Source organism: Saccostrea echinata, unplaced genomic scaffold, assembly GCF_033153115.1.
Source record: "Saccostrea echinata isolate AGI-Se365-2 ecotype Australia unplaced genomic scaffold, CSIRO_AGI_Sech_v1 ptg000007l, whole genome shotgun sequence".
Lineage (NCBI taxonomy): Eukaryota > Metazoa > Mollusca > Bivalvia > Ostreida > Ostreidae > Saccostrea > Saccostrea echinata.
The window spans coordinates 2335290-2354385 of NW_026889756.1; the positions used below are offsets into that span (position 1 = coordinate 2335290).

Here is a 19096-nt window from a genome sequence, read left to right on the forward strand (position 1 = left end):
AATATTTTTGGGTCTCTTTAAAGGTTTGTTAAATTTTCATGGATTTATATTGTAGACTGTCTTCTGAAAATGTTGAAAGAAAATCACATGACCTGTATACATGGCAGAGTCTCTTGTCTGCCTCTATGTTGTATGTGGACCTCTCTACACCAGACACACTCACACTACGTTCCCTGCTCCTTCAGCAGATGTTTGAGAGTTATAGGAAAGTACTGAGTAGGTCAAGGTCAAAATCTCCTCTGCTTGATGTCACAAAAGGTCACCTCGAATTGGTACAGGATGTCATGGGACAGGTGTTCAACAATGTAAAGAATCTAGCACTGGAGAAATACAGAAAATTTGATAACAGTAAGTTTCAAGTGTTGGCAATGTCTACATTTTCCAAATTTTCTCGGAAATACTTTTAAAAATGTTGTATAATGTCATACATAAAAAAGAATAACAGCAAACAAAGTTCAGAAAGTAAGATAATTTAATGGTTTTGTTGAATTAATTCCAAATACACTAATTTCCTCTGTAGCAGCTGATATAAGACAGCACTACATGGATCCTCATCATTGCCCCCAGGTTCTGAGGTCTGTCAGTGGGGGAGGCAGTTATGTGTGGGCTGTGAACCTCTACATTCTGGTGTCTCAAGCCAGTAGGATATTATCATTGGGGGCTCCACAGGTGGACAGATTGAAAAAATTCTTAGAGGGTAGGTTAATGTCTACCAAGCAACGAGAGAGTTGCTTGCTTCTCTAAATATGTGGTAAATGTTACACATCCATGTACATGCATTTGTGGTACACAAAAATAATTTTGATCATGGATTTGTTTTAGAAGGGAGCAAGGAGAGTTTTGATGTTGATTATCGGATCCTTGAGAATCTGATGATAGATGTTATACAGACGGATAAAATCCTACAACAATTCAGCCATCTAGGTCAGGACAGGGATCTACAATACGTAATTAAGGCATGTCAAAAATATTTATGTGTTATTGAGTTTTGCCTTCTATTATGATTCTGTGCAAAGAGGATAAGTCACTTATTCACTTCACAATTTTTAAAAGATTCAAGTTTTTAGTTTTATAAAAACTTATTATTTTATATGCATTGTTGAAATGTATATACAGCTTAAAATCCAAAAAAAAAAAAAAAAAAGAATGAAGTCGATGTATATTTGTTGCTAGGTGATGGACAAGATCTCTTGGGTTGCTAGGATGAGGGAGGCCTTGGTTACCTACACACATGATCATGACATTAACAAGGTCATTCTATTCTACTCCTGGGTCAAGGACAAACTACTGCCTGTAATGGGTGACAGGTAAATAACTGAGTCAAGTAAAATGATATATTTTTAAGTTTACAATTATTATAAAGATTTAAAATACATGACTTGCATGATTATACTTGGTTTAATTCAATGAAAAGTACAGTTGAACTTTGGTATCTCGAACACTGATATCTCTAATACCATGGATATGTCGAAGTGATTTGGAAGTCCCAACCACTTATTCTTTAAGTTTTTTACCCCTGATATCTCGAAGTTTTTTCCCATCGAGTTCAAGATAACGAGGTTTGACTGTATTTAGAATTAAAAAGAATTTTAATTCTTGTTAAATTCAGTTAAATCAAATTTTCTAAAAGACAAAAATGGATTTTTTTTTTCATGTCTTTTATTTTTGATAATTTATTGATTTTGGCATTTTGACTGAACTGTACATAAAATTCTGCCACACTGTGACAACCACAGAGATTTTGTATCCATTGAACAGTATTTCTCTCCCTTTCCGTTCAGGTTTCTGGTGAGTTTTCCACATCTGCACAAGGCTGGGGAGATTCTGCTGTCAGGATATGAGGAGACAGATTGTTACATCAGGTTTCAGAACTCCCATGGTCACCCACCTCCTTACAGAAACCAGAAAGAAGCTGAGGATAGTTTGACCTTGATTGACCTCTGTAAACTGTCTGAAATCCATAGAGAGGCTGCTGACCTCATTACCAAGTACAAAGTAAAGTTGCATCTAGACAGGAGGAGTGAACTCATTTCATTAATAATGAATCCACTGTCTGAAGTGAAAATGGGAATTGCACATGGTACGAATATTGCTTGCCTTTAAAATTAAACAAAATAATTGTTTTGTACATGTTGGATAGAAATACATGTAATCTTGTTATTCTCTTTTTGTTGTTAGCTAAGTCAAATGATTTCTGTATTGTATGTCCTAGCTCCTTTGACTTGAACCTAATGATTTCTTCGGGTGTTTGAGTAAATAAACTCTTCTTTTTTTTTTAAAAAAAGTCCAAAACAATTTTTTTAGATATTTGTTGACAGATGAATGTTATGAAAAACACAATGCATTATTACAATAATACCTTATGAGTAACATGTTTCACACCATTGTGTACTACATGTATGTGGAAAATTAGCAAAGAACACTTAAGAAACTGAAGAATATATACAACAGCTATTGCAATACTGAAATTGATAAACTTTCAGACAATAACACAGAGACCATTAGAAAAGTTAGACAACTCCTGCTCCAGTATAATCTGATACAAGAGGAAAAAGAGGAAATGGACCAATCAGAAGGCAGCAGTCTGTCACAGTGCAGCCAATCAACATCTGTTAATCATGTTGACCTTTGGCCTCTTCATGATCACATGTTTGTCCTTTCTGAACTCAAACTAGTCAATGAAATGTTTACATCATTAGAACCTAGAGTTTCAGCTGGGACAGGGGCATTAGTTAACTATGGATCCCAATTTACACCTGTGTCACCAATGTTTTTAACAAAACTGAAAGCAAAGTCTGAGGACAGAAGTCAGGTAATTTAATTTATTTTTTTAATTTAATTGAACCTTATGAATTAATCAAAATGTTAAATTTTCTTTAATTTGTTTAAAACAATGATAAACGAGGTCATTTGTTGGAAGTGGAGTCCCTATTCTCAGATATTAATGTCTCAAGAAGCTTTGCCATGAATTTTTTCTCTTTATAATAAATACTAGCTGTTACATGCATTTACTATTAAGCAATAAAAATATATTGTATACAAAATTTTATGACATTTATTTTTAGGAAGCTGCCAGTAACGCTTTGTGTGAGATACTTTGTGATTTGTACCAACAACTGTGGACCAACACTTCCACTACAGGACTTAACTGGTGGTTAACCTGGTCCACAACTCCTCAGAGCATGACATTAAGTATTGAGAGGACCAGAGAAAATTTGGTAAGATTTTGTATACAACCAGAATCATAGTAATTAAGGATTAAAATTCACATCCTTTCACAGACTAAACTCTTATAACTATTAACAACAATTGATCCCAATTTGTTAAGTGTGTAATATGTGTTTGTGTTTTCAGAAGAAAGCATAAAAAATAGCTTTTAGTTATATTTCTAGTGAAAGTAGTACAGTACAGTGCTTTGTTTTTCTGCAACACATGTTCATTTCAATATATCAACTTGTTTGCCTCTTTAACAATTTGTAGTTTCCCTCTAGTTTTCCATACAATATGTGCATTCATATACATGTGTCTCTCCATATCACTAATGTAGCAACTCCAGTTACCCCCCTTAACTATATTTTTCTTCAATTTTTCTATCAGTGCCATATTGGATATGCTGTTTTCCTGCAAATCATTTATTTCTTTTCGATAGAAAGGGGACAAGAGAAACAAGAAAAAGTTTGTTGTTAAAAGTGTCTACTGAAGTACACTTATTGACATGATAGAGACATTTGAGAGAGATGTTACCTCTTGGCATTTGAAGAGTATGTCAGTAGGTGGTAGAGATGATATAAGCAATTCTAGTGAAAAAAGTGGACTTTTGACACCTTCTGTAATCCTCCAAAATTGGTTTTGGAAAACCTAATGTAAAGCCCTGTTTACACAAAAATTTTAATTTGCAGTAAATTAATGTGAAGTAAAATAATGCATATTAATCTAATGCAAATTAAATTGCATTCACACGACAGCTAATGCGAAGTAAACTAATGTGAATAAAATTTTTTTTTTCTACAATAAGGCTGTTCAGTAAGGCTATTATGACGTCATTTGCAAACCACAAACCATGTCACATTGTGCAGAGCAGATATATATTTGACATAATGTTATAGTGTCTGTACACATTTTAGTGTTTAACATAATTTTCCTTTCTTTTCCACTCAAAAATAGCATAAGTACCTATATTTGACCACCGACATGTGGCTTGTGACTTAATTCTGCCCTTATGCATGCGTCAAAATTTAATTCGAATTAGCTTTGCTTAGCGTTCACTTGGAGCTAATGTGGAGTAATTTAATGTACAGTATATAAATTTGAATTAAACTAATTCACATTAAATTCTCCATGAGATGCAGTTCAAATTTAATTCGCAGTAACTTGCGTTTAAATTGAATTAAACTCTCAGTGGTGAACAGGGCATTAATCTCTCTCCTTTTCCTAAGGAGTTAAACAATGACTTTCGGCGAATTGACAATTCAGCAAGAGCCTTATTCAGGGCCATTTCTTATGGTACTAGGATTCAGGGCCATTTCTTATGGTACTAGGATTCAGGGCCATTTCTTACGGTACTAGGATTCAGGGCCATTTCTTACGGTACTAGGATTCAGGGCCATTTCTTATGGTACTTGGATTCAGGGCCATTTCTTATGATACTAGGATTCAGGGCCATTTCTTACGGTACTAGGATTCAGGGCCATTTCTTATGGTACTAGAATTCAGGGCCATTTCTTATGGTACTATGATAGCAGCAATTTTAGATGAGGCTGAATGTGAGGATGATCGTGTGGAAGGACGTAAAGCTCTCATCAACTGTTTCAGAAGTATGGCTGATTTGACAGCAAGACTAATGGCAAATTCAGTGTTGAGTAGAAGGGAAGATTTTTTTTTTTAAATGTAGATTTTAATGTAACAAAATCTGCCTTTAGTAAATTAAGCCAGAGTATTGTTAAATAAAACTTTCTGATGAAATTAAATCTCAGATTTATAGAAACAGACCATTTAAGGTGTAATATCCCTCTGATAAGAGAGATGACTTTTCAAGGAAATTATTCCAAGCAATCCAATGAAATGTCTTACCAAGTTTAACAATAATAAAGACCATTATATAATCCACTCATTAAAATCAGATTTAAGTTACAAATACTGATTTCTATTTTCTATTTGCCAATATTTATATTAATTACTTATAATAGTTTATCTAAAACATTTATACCCAGTTCCTTTAAACTGTTAAAATTGAGATATTTCTATCTCTTAACAAATAATTAAGTCTTCCGTTCACAACGGAAGACTTATAGTGATTGTATTGTTTCTTTTTATTATTATTATTATTATTATTATTATTATTCCTCCCAATTTTTGTGAGCGCGATTACTCAGAGATGGTTGGATAGATTTTCACAATTTTTCACATGTTAGTAGGCTGATATATGAAGTTTATATAAAATTCCGTTTTTTGAAAAATTCACTTCCGGTCCGAAGTTACGGCCGAATTTCCACTTTTTAAATGCACTTTTGTCCGGAATTTTTCTCGGAAACGGTTTGAGGTAAAGATGTGAAATTTACAGGAGTATTAGATCATGACATTCTCTTTGTTTCGAAGTTGTTTTCGTGTGTTTCCGGTACTTCCTGTCCGAACCGGAAGTGAACTTGTGTTTGGTCAATTTTCAACTTTTTTGTTTTTTAATATTTTTTCAAGATATTATTATGTATAACAGAGGTTATTCTACAAATATTAAATATATAATTTGTTTTGAAATCAGATTCCACATTTTGCAGATTTTCGGTACCCTCATTTTCCCTATTTACCTAGTGTGTAAACAATGGGCAAAGAAAGATAACTCTGACTTGTAAGTGAAAATAGAACTTTCGAGATAAAGGCGGAATAGTATCGATGACGTAAGAGAAATATACACTCTCCATATCAAAATATTTAGACGTTCCATATTCACTCTTCTAAATATAAGAGTACGTTGGTTACCACTTCCAATGCATGTATAGTTTGAAGTTGCCAGTGTAGTGTAAGTCTGTATTGACAGTTAATTTATTTACACATGAATATATCTAAAAAAAAAATTAATATATATGCTAGGTACCTAATTCAAGTAAATATATTATAAGCACTGAGTATACATTTATAGTGATGGACAGGAATGCAGTTTTATCTATCTCGTATAGTAAGTTCAGAATACGATAGTTATAAGCCTTCTATAATGCAGACGATTTATTATTCTCTATGATTTGAATGCGAAATTATCCCGATTTCCGAGTTTTATTTTCGATATTAAAAAAAATATTACATACACTCAAACAGGAATTGAGCGATAGAAAATTGTAATACAGTACTGTTTTAAAGCCTTTATAAATAAATTGATATCTGCCACTTAAAAGAAAGAAAATCAATCTGTTGATTAGATTTTGTTATTACATGTAAATTTGATAAAAAGTTAAATTATTTATGACACATGATCTATATTCTATATACCCAAGGAATTATAAAAGATGTGAAAAGACGATTCTTGGGCATGGATTCTTGTGAAATACTCAAAGAGTTAAAAAAAATATGTGAAAACGCGATTCTGTGTGAAATAATGGTACGCTATATGTTTCTTTTGAAAAAAAAAAAACATGAAAAAAAATTGCACAGGTCTGTTGATATGTGGGATAAGTATACCTGAATGAACACAATTTTATGCAATGATATATAATTATGTACATGCAACTGACGTCCGTACTTTTCCTTATAATTCATAAAACATAAAACTATCTAATTCCTTTGAAGACTCCCCCCCCCCACCCCCACCCCACCCCCGTCTTGATTAATATTTGGAGACGTTCGTGCAGCTAGGCATTTGAATTATATATTCGTTTTAGATTTAAATCTGGAACATGTGAATATAATTACCATTTACATGTATACAGAATTTCATATTTTATAATTATGAAATGTTCAATTTACATGTCTGAGAGAGAGAGAGAGAGAGAGAGAGGAGAGATTCCCTCTTAATCCCGATCCAAACCAAAAATTAGTTCTTTATCGGTCACACCCATTCTTTATTAGATGTTTTCTGATTTCATAGTCAGTCATGGTCACATCCTGTATATTTTTCAGCTTAAAAAGTATCACACGAAGTGCACGTGTGTTGACCTGTCAATCAAAATCACTTGACGCTGTATGCACTGCAATTAAGTAGCCTGAGTTCGAAATGATCTTGAAGTATGATCTTTAAGTAAATCTGCTGCAACAAACTTGTGAAAAAAATAGAATAAAATAAAAAATAAAATATCTCGGTATTATGAACTTCGACTGTGGGACGTGGAGACCGGTCCTTTGGATGAGATCGTATAAATCGAGGTCCCTTGTCGCAGAAGATGCTGGCATAAAAAAGTTTCCCCACTGCTCAATTGCGATAAGTGCCAAAGTATAGGACAAAAATTTACAGTCTCCACCGGCGAGTGGTGGCGTCTCCATGTGAGTGAAAAATTCTGGAGAGGGACGTTAAACAACATACGTATAATCAATCAATCAATCAATCAATCGATTGCTGAAGAATTACTGTAATTGAATAATCTGTCTTATAGGTATGTTGTCAAATCTTGATATTATAACTTTACAAAACTCAGTGACTTTACGTTTAATGTGATACTAACTTAATTCATTATATTTTTTTATAACACCATCACAATTATGCCAAAACATACACACAGTGAAGTTTATGATAGTACGGTGTTCGTTCGTCTGTTTGTTTGTCTTAGAAATGATTGCAAACATTTTTTTTTTTAAATTGCTAATGATATACGTATATCTCTTATAGGTGCAAAATGTATTATACAAGATTGATAATGAAAATCAAAGTACCTTAAGTACTGAAAGGACTTTTTTCCATTTTTTTTTTCTTTCACAGTAAATATGATATGTATGTTTTTTACACAGAAAAAAAGCAAATTCTTACAGATTTAGAAGAACGGAAGACTTTTTTGTTGCCATGGCAACAAGAGTCTAGTTCTTTTAATTATTCAAGAAATTTAAGATGCAGAATTTTTTGTAATCAATCAAGTAATATTATTACTAAAAAATATTTTTGAATAATGATAACTCCTTAAGATTGAAAAATAACCCTTGTAGATGGATGCATTTTATTCTACAACAGTGTGATATTCTCATGGCCATAGGAACGGGGGGGGGGGGGGGGGGGGGGGACATGGCCCCCCTTCCCCCCAATAATTTTTCCAATATATAGATTACTGTAGAAAACATAACTACTATATGCTTGTACCCCCTCAATGAAAATGTCTGAAGCTCTTTTTTTTTACTTGTCAAGGAATTTTTGTTAGTAGATAGTGCCCCCTCAACTGAAAATGTATGGCTGTGCCCCCCAAACTGAAATTGCCTCCTACGGGCCTGATTCTGATTTAAAAAGCAACACTTCATTATGTTTTCTAAAGTGAATTAGATAGGTATGATAGTAAATATTATTTTCTTATATACCTCATATTTTTAATTTTATGGTGAGATAAAAAATTATTGGTCTTTCTATTCACCATATCAAATTTCTTCATATCATGATTAGACATAATGTTCATTTCTGAAAAAGTACATGTAAGCAACGCTTCATACTTTAAACTTTTCCATTTGAATCTAATGCTTTTGTTGTTGATGAAAATCAATGTTGGGAATTTAAAATTGGTGAAATTTGGAGCAGAGGGATATTTCACCTCAAGTTCAATGTAAAACTGCATAATGGGGTATACATCATTGTAAAAAATAAAGAAAAAACTAAATTAATACATGTCATTGAGTATGTAAATTTTATTAAATGTGTCTTTTATTTAAAAATAATCATATGTGTTTGGTTATTTTTCAAAAATGATCATATGTACATAATTTTATGTAACAATGCATGTTCAAAGTTTATCACAACTTTTTAGGATATAGTATTGAACATAGCTGTGATATTCGCTGAAGTTCAATATACATGTATCTAGATTAGGCTGTGTACACTGTTTGTTAGGATGATAGAAATAGTATACAATGAACACAATGAAGCTAATACAAAAGATACAACATGCAGATAATGAAATACATACTATTCTTGTTGTGTGAATATTAATTATGAAGCATTGACCAACTTAATTGAAACTAAATAAGCATCTCTTCAACTTGTTTAATATGCTTGAAACAAAAATGATTGGTATATATACAATAAAAAATATTGTATAGCAACAACACCAGGGAAAACATAATTTCAAAACCAAGTATTCATTTGTCAAACTGTTTTGTTTGTAGTTACCGAGCTCACGCCAACAGGGTTGTGACACAAAATGATCCAGCATAAGCAATGATGTACATAAAATATTATTTTTCTGTCTCCTGCAAATACTTGTACACAGAGACAGTAGAACTGTCCCATCCCCCGACCCAGAGGTTGTGTTGATTATCAATACAGAGAGCACATGCAGGAATATTTAGGAAATGGTTCTGGTGTGAGCAGGAAAGACAGGAACTGGCCATTAACATCCAGCAGATGGACATTGGAGAAATTGCCATCATTCATAAAATAACCATTGCACACCAAAATGTGTCCCAGAACATCTGTACAGATTCCATAGGGAATAAATCCATACTGAGAATGGTGACCAGAGTAAGAGAAGCGATACTCTCCTGATGCAGTTACCACCACAACCTTGCGGGCATGAAAATCTGATACACAAATGTCACCATTAATGTTCTGTGTGATATAGTTAACACTTTTGTAGAGAGTTTGTCCTTTATCATCCCTCTGAATGTCTTGTAACTTCCTTCCTTTTCTGTTGTATCTGGTTATTTTCTGATCTGATTTTATCCTCATCCCGACCAATACGTGTCCACTGATAGGAGAGGAGTAGATGGCTCCAGGTTCCCAGTTCCCTGTCTCAATTAGTTTGCTGATGGACATGACACTAGTTACTCTGTAGACTGTTTTTTCATTGTAATCTGTATAAAGAAGTTCCCCCTCTGTAGTGACTGTGTGGCTACCTATAATATACGACATACTGGTGGATATTTTCTGTACAATGTTTCCTTTCATATCATACTGAATGAGATTATTCAAGACTTCACTAGCCCAAAATTTATTGGGAGGCAAGGGAGACAAAGGAGAAAGTCCTTGTCCCAGGATAGTTACTTCACTTACTTTTATGACTGAGGAAAGCTTAAACATTTCAAGTTCAATTTCACCAAGTTGTTTGGCTATTTCTTCTTTATTAAGTGTACCTAGTGTGAAAATTGGCAGTTTGGGTTCAGCTTTGATAGGCATCTTCAGGAAAGCAAATGAAATATCTTTATGGAAATTGATTAATTCAGTGGATTTTATTGATGACATTTTACTCTCATAGTCTACAACCATTTTTTCCAGATACTTTATGTAGTCCTCTGTTTTCTTCTGCTGTTCCGCCATTTCATTAAGGACAGAATTCTCTATGTCATCCAGTTTTTTATTATTATCAGTTAGTATACTGTCAACAGCCTTCTTAAGTCCATCTGCTCTCTCCTTCATGGAAGTTCTTACAATGGCAATTTCTTTCTTGACATTTTCTCTTTTTTCTTCAAGTGTCTCAACATTATCTCTAGCCTTAGGAATGTCTGTTTTCCAGATATCAGTTATTTCCTTCTGACATTGCTGTAGAAGGTCATTGTAGATGGTTTCAAGATCACTGGTATCATGATTTCTGTGATTTTGGACAAAGCATGTAGAACAAAGAAGATCCTGGCAATCATTATAGTAAATATCTATATTTTTGGTGGGGTGGATCCTACATTTCTCTGATGGAAGTTTTCTTTTTCTCTCGTGATAGAGGACAATCTCATGTCCAATGTTCTGCTCTAGATGTGGCTGTTTGCATTGGTCACAGATTCGTTGATGACAGGTATTGCAGTAAAACTCAGAGAATTTCCTACAGGATTCCGTGTCACACTCGATCATGTGCTGGGCTGTATCTGGTACTTGTTCCATTATTGTTGTTCAAAACTCTAAAAAAAACATTTATTACCATAATAAAGGTAAGGCACTTATAAATGGGTATAGCTTACAACACACTACACTCAATATTCAGAAGAGGAGCCTTACCTTTTCTGTGATCTGGTAAATGAATCTCTTTCACAATACCTTACCAGTCATGATTGGTGTCAGCCATTTGTAATTTATTACGTTTATCCAGGTAGAATGCTATTTACTTCCTGCTTCAAGCAAAAACATTTAAATCTCCATGCAGTCTTTGCATACGTGCCAATATTTAATAGATTAAATGGGCCACAGTCGCAGTAACTGTAATTTATTAATAAATAAAGACGAGTAGTGGGAAAAGAGGATTATAATGTTGAACAAGATTGGATGGTTCTCAAAATTAAAGAGAGAATGGTACACACTATAAATTTAAAAAAGAGCAGCATGAAAAAGGGGATCATAAGGTTCAACAATATCCTTTGGTTCTGTAGAAATATCGATCATTTAATAGTACATTAAAAGATATGGCTTCATGAAAAGAAGTTATTTATTTATTTATTGCCCTTGTGCTCATGTATTGTTGTTAAACTCAGGAATTCATGCATTTAAGTACAGTGTAAGAATTCACTGGAAAAAAATGTCATTGAAGATGCATCAAATTATTAACAGATTGAACAATGAATAAGGTTGAATTACTGCAATGATGCATGTTTCTGAAATCTATCTCAATTTTAAGAGGGATCGAGTAACAAATTTCTGTCTGTCTAGCCATCCATCTGTCTGTCACATAACAGAAATTTTGTCACAGATATCACTTTGCCAAAAAAAAAATATGAAATTTTAATTAACTTTGGACATAATGCAAACAATAAACAACTGTGCTGCAAGACCTTTGATCAAGTATGTGGTATTACTGTACAATTCTCAAAAAAGAAGGACTCGGTACATATAAGTATAATTGTGTGCTCTTGACTCACTGATACGACATAATCTTTAGCTTGAAATCCAGCTAGAGGTTGAAATGTTTTAAAAAATGTTGTTTTTCATAAAAACTTTATCACTTATATTACAGGGTCCCGAAAGTCTTCACAAGGCAGTACTGAGTCAAACTGCTTACCACCTGATGTGTGGAGGTTGTGAGGGAACACAGAAGTTAACACAGGACAGACAGCTTCCTGTCAATGTACCCCTGAGAGACTTAAATAGAAGGCTACACAAATTACAGATTCTGTCACAGCACATCTGGTCTCAAGGTTCAGTGCTCTGTAATGGGAATCTCAAGACTAGGTCAGTTTTCAACAGTTTCTAATTTAATTTTATATTGTGTGTATTCACAAGTTCCAGCATCTAAAGAATTTAATTATTTTAGTGATTAAATATTGAAAACTACATGAATACATTTATTGTTTTACTAGAAAACTGGTGAGAGAGCACATCATGCAAGTGTTTGTATTAGTACTTCACTCCACTGTGACAATGTTTAGAACAAAGGAATCCGAGGACAAATACAAACAAAGTGTGTCAGAGTTCATCACATGCCTCCAAAACAAAGACCCCTCTCATAGGGACAGTGAACATATAATCCAAACCATAACAGATCTCCTTCATGGAGTTATGGGGACTGATCTATTTATAGCCAGGGAGTGTTTGAGTGGAGTACTTGCAATTTCTGATGATGAGGCTGATATGAATACAATAGGGAGACTGTGGGTGTATGTAGGTCTACTGGGCATGCTCCTCTACAGACCAAGGTCTCCTGTTGATCCTGTGGTCAAAACACGGATAAAACTACAGCTAAAACAAAGGGAGGTGAGACGAATTAAGGGAATGTTTACATTAAAAAATAAAGAAATTTTTTTAAAAAATGTCTGGAATTTGCTTTCTGATATCAGTTATTAATTGTATGTTGCAAAATTTGATAAAGATAATTTTAAAGTAATTTAAAATAAAATTATACTTGAAATATATTTTTTTGTAAGTTGGAGGAGATTAATACAGACATTGAGGTCAAGGTCATCCATCACAGGCAAATGACAGGTCTACATCTGCTGGACACGCCCTCCCACCTACAGCATCCTTTGATCCTCCACTTGATTGACAGGAGGGAGAAGTTACAGAGACAGATAGAGACCTTACAGTCCCAACAGGCCTACAGACCAAGCACCTGTCAGGTTAGTGGCTGTGTATTTTCAGGATTAATAATAATGATGATTATAAATTAATTACTTGATGCTGTTATCATTTTTAACAATTTTGGCAGTGCCTGTGAAACAGTAGTTAAGGATTGAATTTATTATCACTTTGAAATTCATTCCTCTGTTTCAGTATAAACAACTTCTGAATATGATAAGGGACTTTGTCAATAGCAAAGGATCTGTCACTCACACAATTCAGCTGATGGAAAAATTATTAAGGGTTTGCAAATCTGGAGAATTAATCAATGAGATTGCAGAAGAGAGGACCTGGCAGAAAACTCACCAGCGATTGGTCAGCTCCCTAGAGGAGGAGTTCCCTTTGTACAGAGACATCACCACACCTTTCATAGTTGCTCTCCAACAGGTGAGTGAATATAAAGTTATACCTGATGCCAGCAACGGGTGAGTTAAGTGAGTCCATCATCATTGTAAACCACAGGTTTTTAATTTCCTACTGTTTCCACAAACCTAGAACTGCCTTCTGCAAGGCTTGCTCTTTCTTCCAAATGAAAATCTCGATATTTATGAATGGTCACCAGATTTAATGTAGAAGTCATACATATTGTGATGATGTAGTGACCCCTATGAATGCAATTGTAGCGATAAGGTATACATGAGACCTTACTTGTTTGTTTTAGGTGAGATGTGGTATAAGGCTGATTGCTGGCTGTGCGAAAGAAGCATACAATGCTCAACAACTGACAGAAAGACTGAAGGTGACCAGTCAGGTAGGAAAGCACTTCTAATGATGGAATAGGTTTCGATTACAAGATACATTCTTTGGTAATTCAGAAATCTACCAGTATTTAGTTGTAGCATGCAGATATTTTGAATTTTCTCCGAAATATTATGGAAGTGTTTGATTTTTCTCTCAAGGTCCATGAGACAATAGGTCACATCAAGGAAGCAGCTCAGCTTTTAGGAAAATTCCCATTTATTTCATCAGATGTGATCAGCAGCCTAAAACTAGCTCAGAAAATCTTGTTAGTGGAGAAACTGGTATCAGGTGGTGGGGGTCAAGTGGAGGAAAACAGGACAGACCACACTTCAAGGTACAAACTGACAAGTATACATTTTTACCCTGTCTCATAGGAAAATCTTGAAATTCCATTGGTTCAGAAAAGTACTATGCCTCTATGATATTGTTTATATCCCTCCCTCCTTCCACATGTCCTACTGAAAAGTGATGAATTCCTAATACCATTTTCACTTGACTTGATCTCTTAAGGGACCTAATAACTTGCAAGACTATAAACTTTCACAGGCATGATAAATTAACTTTGTACTCATTAAAGGAGTTAATATGCTTTGTCCAATATGTATTTTTTCAAGGACCCTTCTAAGTGTCTTTAATACATAACTAGTTGTGATATTAAGGGTATAAACCTGGTAGCCTATGTATGATGTATATGGCCTTCATTTGTATGCATATTTGACTGTGACAAATTCTTCTGCATTTTATGTATTGTTTACTTTTATTTTCAGACTGTACCTTGGTGCATTATTTTTACTGCGGAACTCAGCCTTGATGAGAAAAGAATTGAACAGAGAGATCCTGTTGTCTCTGCACCAAATCTTCAATCGTTTTATGTTGTCATGGAAACAACAGGAGGAGATACGACGTCAGAAAGAGGCTGAGGAGGGTCTGTATAAATACAAGACAAAACTCCATGGTGATGACAGAGACAACGAGGTGATCGAGGAGGAGGAATTCAGACAGAATTTTCCTTCCTTTCAACAGGTTAGTCAAGGTGTCATTGCACAAGATTATATTAAAAGTCCTGGAATGATAGTAAGATGTGTCTACAAAAAGTGAAAGAAAATCGGATTAATGATATTGTTATTCTGCATTTGTATTAAATCCTACTGACCATTGATATATTTATTACATGTATATAAATGATTTAGCTCTAAAGCAGTTGGTAATTGCATGATCCAATATTTTTGCCAAAATCAACAACAGAATGGAGCAAAAGTTGTTTCATGTACATACATGTAATCTGCTTGATTTTTGATAGGATTTCCAAGACTTGATAACACCTTCTTCACTGGAAGACACTGGATTTTCTGAGCCTTTGGAACCTGAAATAGAAGATACACCCCATGGAGTTACAGAGAGAGAAGTGACTGCTGTAAGCCACACCCACCAGCAACTGTTCTCAAGTCTGTCATCCTCTGATTGGTTACAGCAAAGTCATGTGACAGAGGTCACAACCCAGGACATCATAGAGCCAACATTGCTGTGCTATAGCATTGCTGCACCTTTGTATAGAGGGCAATGGAACTGTAAGTTTATTGTACAAATAATCAGTAGAGACATTTGATGACCAACTTTGAGGCAGATTTCATGTCAATAAGTGAATTTAAAAAGTATATAATATTTTTTTTTAATTTCAATTTTTCTCTCCTTGACAGTGTCAGAAGTGGAAACACAGACATTAGGGAGCCACCTGCTGGCTAGTCAGTCACTACAAGAGGAGATAACTCCTGTATATGATAACCAGGCTGAGAAAGCATCACCCCAGGGTTATGATGTTTACCATGACCCTAACTTGTCAGAGGTCATTAACTGTGTCCCTATACTTCAAAGACTGATGGTCAGAGTGAGAGAACTTCAAGAGGAGTGGCCTGACCACCCAACATTAATACAGGTAAGGTTAAACATCATCAATATGTTAATGTATCAAGTATAAACTCCTGAGGAAAATGCACAATGCATGTATATGAAATACAGGATCTTAATATAATTTTTTGCTTAGACATGTACCGTAATACTCTTTTCGTACTGTTCCTCTCTTGTACAGGTCACACAGTCTCTCTGTTATACAGGTGACATAGATTGTCCTGTTATACTCTTTTGATACTGTCCCTCTGTTATACAGGTGACACAGATTGTCCCGTTATACTGTTTTGACACTGTCCCTCTGTTATATAGGTGACACAGATTGTACTGTTATACACTTTTGGTACTGCCCTTCTGTTATATAGGTGACACAGATTGTCCTGTTATCCTCTTTTGATACTGTCCCTCCATTATACAGGTGACAAGATTGTCCGTTATACACTTTTGACACTGTCCCTCTGTTATACAGATGACACAGATTGTCCGTTATACTCTTTTGATACTGTCCCTCTGTTATACGGGTGACACAGATTGTCCGTTATACACTTTTGACACTGTCCCTCTGTTATACAGGTGACACAGTTTGTACTGTTATACACTTTTGATACTGTCCCTCTGTTATACAGATGACACAGATTGTCTTGTTATACTCTTTTGATACTGTCCCTCCATTATACAGGTGACACAGATTGCTGTTATACTCTTTTGACATTGTCCCTCTGTTATACAGGTAACACAGATTGTCCCGTTATACTCTTTTGATACTGTCCCTCTGTTATATAGGTGACACAGATTGTCCTGTTCTACTCTTTTGATACTGTCCCTCTGTTATACAGGTGACACAGATTTTCCTGTTCTACTCTTTTGATACTGTCCCTCTGTTATACAGGTGACACAGATTGTCCTGTTATACTCTTTTGATACTGTCCCTCTTTTATACAGGTGACACAGACTGTCCTGTTATACTCTTTTGATACTGTCCCTCTGTTATACAGGTGACACAGATTGTCTTAATATACTGTTTTGATATTGTCCCCTTTGTTATACAGGTGATGCAGATTGTCTTGTTATACACTTTTGATACTGTCCCTCTGTTATACAGGTGACACAGATTGTCCTGTTATACTCTTTTGATACTGTCCCTCTGTTATACAGGTGATACAGATTATAGACAGAATCCTGTCATTCCCTGTAACATTACCTGTCGTCAAGTTCCTCACAGGTCTAGAACTTCTGCTGGAGAAAACTCAGGTAAGTCAACCTTCTTTGACTGGGTTAATAAAATCAACAAATGTTGCAAAGCCTTAAAGAAGTAAATTAATCATGGATATGACAGATTTGGAATGGAAATTATCTGAGGTGTTAAATTATGAGTGATTTGGGGGTATATTTTATAGGAATGGGAAAGCAATGCAGCTAAGCATGTTTCTATGGCAACACAGTTAGCAGAAGTATCATCTCAGATTTTGGCCTGGAGAAAACTAGAGCTCAGGTAGGCCGTCATCTGGTTCTTAATATCTAGAGCTAAAGTTTGTACTCATACTTTCATCCTTGCAATATCAAGGTTTTGTGATTTCGGAACTCCACACTAACATTGTGTGGAGTTCCGAAATCACAAGACCTTGACATTGTGAGGATGCCATACTTTGAGTCTGTATCAACCTCTTAAACTGCTAGACTTAAAAATATTTTCCCCAAAACCACAAAATTTGTCCCCACACAAATATAAGATTTTACAGTATATTCATTTTGCAGTTGTTGGAAGCAGTGCCTGGACAATGTATTTGTGAAGCAGTCCAAGAAAGCCAGCAAATGGTGGTTTCATATTTATCAGCTAATACAGGCAACTTGTCTACAGGTAAGAAAACTTTCCATATATGGCAGTTTATTTAAGGATATCTGTTCCTCAGCTAGGAAAGTGAATGAATTTTTTATATTATTAAAAAAATTCTCAAAATGAAGCTTGAAAATTGAAATCTTTTCATGCAAAAATTTTCAATTCATACATATCAATATTGATTCAAGGTTCTTTAAAGTCTTAGAAATGCTCTTCTAAAAAGGTCACATTCATATCCGTGACCAATTCCTGATTTTCAGAACCTGAGGATTTGACTACCTTAAACCATAAGTCTAGATTAGAATACAGAAAGTCAATACCTCTTGGCTACTAAAAAGAACCAAACAGGTATTAATATCATTACATTAATCCTTATTCTTTAGGAGGAGGGTGTAGAAAATTTAGAAACAGAAGAGAGAGACATGTCAGAGGTTATGGGGACCTTGAAAGAGTTCATGGAGAGGTCCAACCTAGGGGAATTTGAGGCCCGACTAGGGATGCTGAGGTCTTTTCACTGTCAAACCATGTATCTCTGTACTGAGGCCACAGAAGGGAGAACTCAGTCACAGGGTAGGATTTATTTTGTCTTGATTATTGTTAATTAAGAACCCTCTCTACACTGCACACTAAAGAGTTCTGATTCTATGGTATTTTTCTGCAGTTAGAGTGATCTGCCCTTAGATTTAAATTCTAAAAAATAGAAATTTACAGTATATTACTCAATTTGTAATCAATTCAAGTATTATTAACATTTTAAAAGGCCAAGATAAATTAATTGAACATGTTATTTACATGTATTTTCTCTAAGGAGGTAAACAACAGTGATTTCTATTCACTGATACTGTGTTGTGTTTGAACATTTTTCCTGGGGGTAAATGTCAGGTATCATATAGTGAAAATTAAATAGAAAAGCTCAATATTAACACCTTTATTCAATATATTTTTCTCAATGTCCCAAAAATATTTTGCACTGGTGTAGAGAGGGTCCTTAAGTGTTTTATCTGATCCAGAGATGGTGAAAATAAGGAAAATTGACTCACCGCAGCTGACAAGACCCACATGTATGTCTTTTCTCTGTACATTGAGTACACAAAATACAGTGTTTTATCACCTTATTAATTCAGTTGTTATTTATCACTATTTTCTGTTTTGTAGATGACATGATGAGCTTACTTTGGAACCTCCATCAGTTTTACAGCCAGTTCTTACCATTGGTCAAAGAAAAAATACAAAAACTGAGACAACCAATAGAAAAAGAGCTCAAGGTTTTGCGATTCAATTATAATTTTATCAATCTGTAATAAATATGTGGCATACACATGGCATTTCAATTCATAACGCTTTCATTTAAATTTAGGGGTTTGTAAAAATTGCCCGCTGGACAGACATGAACTTCTGGGCCCTAAAACAGACAACAGAGAAAACACATCGGACATTGCACAAACAGATGAAGGCTTTCCAGGTAT

At 34.6% G+C, this 19096-nt stretch overlaps 2 protein-coding genes across 2 annotated transcripts in view; one reads left to right on the plus strand and one right to left on the minus strand.

Moving 5' to 3' along the window:
• Positions 1 to 19096, plus strand: part of LOC133180615 (midasin-like) — a 61094-nt gene that overhangs the window by 24115 nt on the left and 17883 nt on the right. The window contains exons 45-66 of the mRNA XM_061315088.1: positions 56 to 348; positions 524 to 697; positions 823 to 956; positions 1174 to 1307; positions 1782 to 2080; positions 2484 to 2812; positions 3066 to 3218; positions 12048 to 12262; positions 12391 to 12784; positions 12955 to 13146; positions 13301 to 13534; positions 13809 to 13898; positions 14047 to 14222; positions 14656 to 14911; positions 15189 to 15456; positions 15586 to 15821; positions 16949 to 17044; positions 17191 to 17285; positions 17549 to 17651; positions 18014 to 18200; positions 18786 to 18895; positions 18988 to 19092. Coding sequence (XP_061171072.1) covers positions 56 to 348; positions 524 to 697; positions 823 to 956; positions 1174 to 1307; positions 1782 to 2080; positions 2484 to 2812; positions 3066 to 3218; positions 12048 to 12262; positions 12391 to 12784; positions 12955 to 13146; positions 13301 to 13534; positions 13809 to 13898; positions 14047 to 14222; positions 14656 to 14911; positions 15189 to 15456; positions 15586 to 15821; positions 16949 to 17044; positions 17191 to 17285; positions 17549 to 17651; positions 18014 to 18200; positions 18786 to 18895; positions 18988 to 19092 — 4273 coding nt within the window. The remainder of the gene's footprint in view (positions 1 to 55; positions 349 to 523; positions 698 to 822; positions 957 to 1173; positions 1308 to 1781; positions 2081 to 2483; positions 2813 to 3065; positions 3219 to 12047; positions 12263 to 12390; positions 12785 to 12954; positions 13147 to 13300; positions 13535 to 13808; positions 13899 to 14046; positions 14223 to 14655; positions 14912 to 15188; positions 15457 to 15585; positions 15822 to 16948; positions 17045 to 17190; positions 17286 to 17548; positions 17652 to 18013; positions 18201 to 18785; positions 18896 to 18987; positions 19093 to 19096) is intronic.
• LOC133180731 (uncharacterized) lies at positions 9151 to 11157 on the minus strand. The gene is made up of 2 exons (XM_061315200.1): positions 11099 to 11157; positions 9151 to 11001 (listed from the first exon to the last, which is right to left on the minus strand). Exon 2 carries the CDS (start codon positions 10982 to 10984, stop codon positions 9431 to 9433), a length of 1554 nt encoding a protein of 517 aa, XP_061171184.1. The 5' UTR covers positions 10985 to 11001; positions 11099 to 11157; the 3' UTR covers positions 9151 to 9430.

What these genes read in the sequence shown, in the direction of transcription:
- LOC133180731 (XM_061315200.1), bottom strand. Translation starts at nt 10,984, where the DNA reads ATGGAACAAGTACCAGATACAGCCCAGCACATGATCGAGTGTGACACG.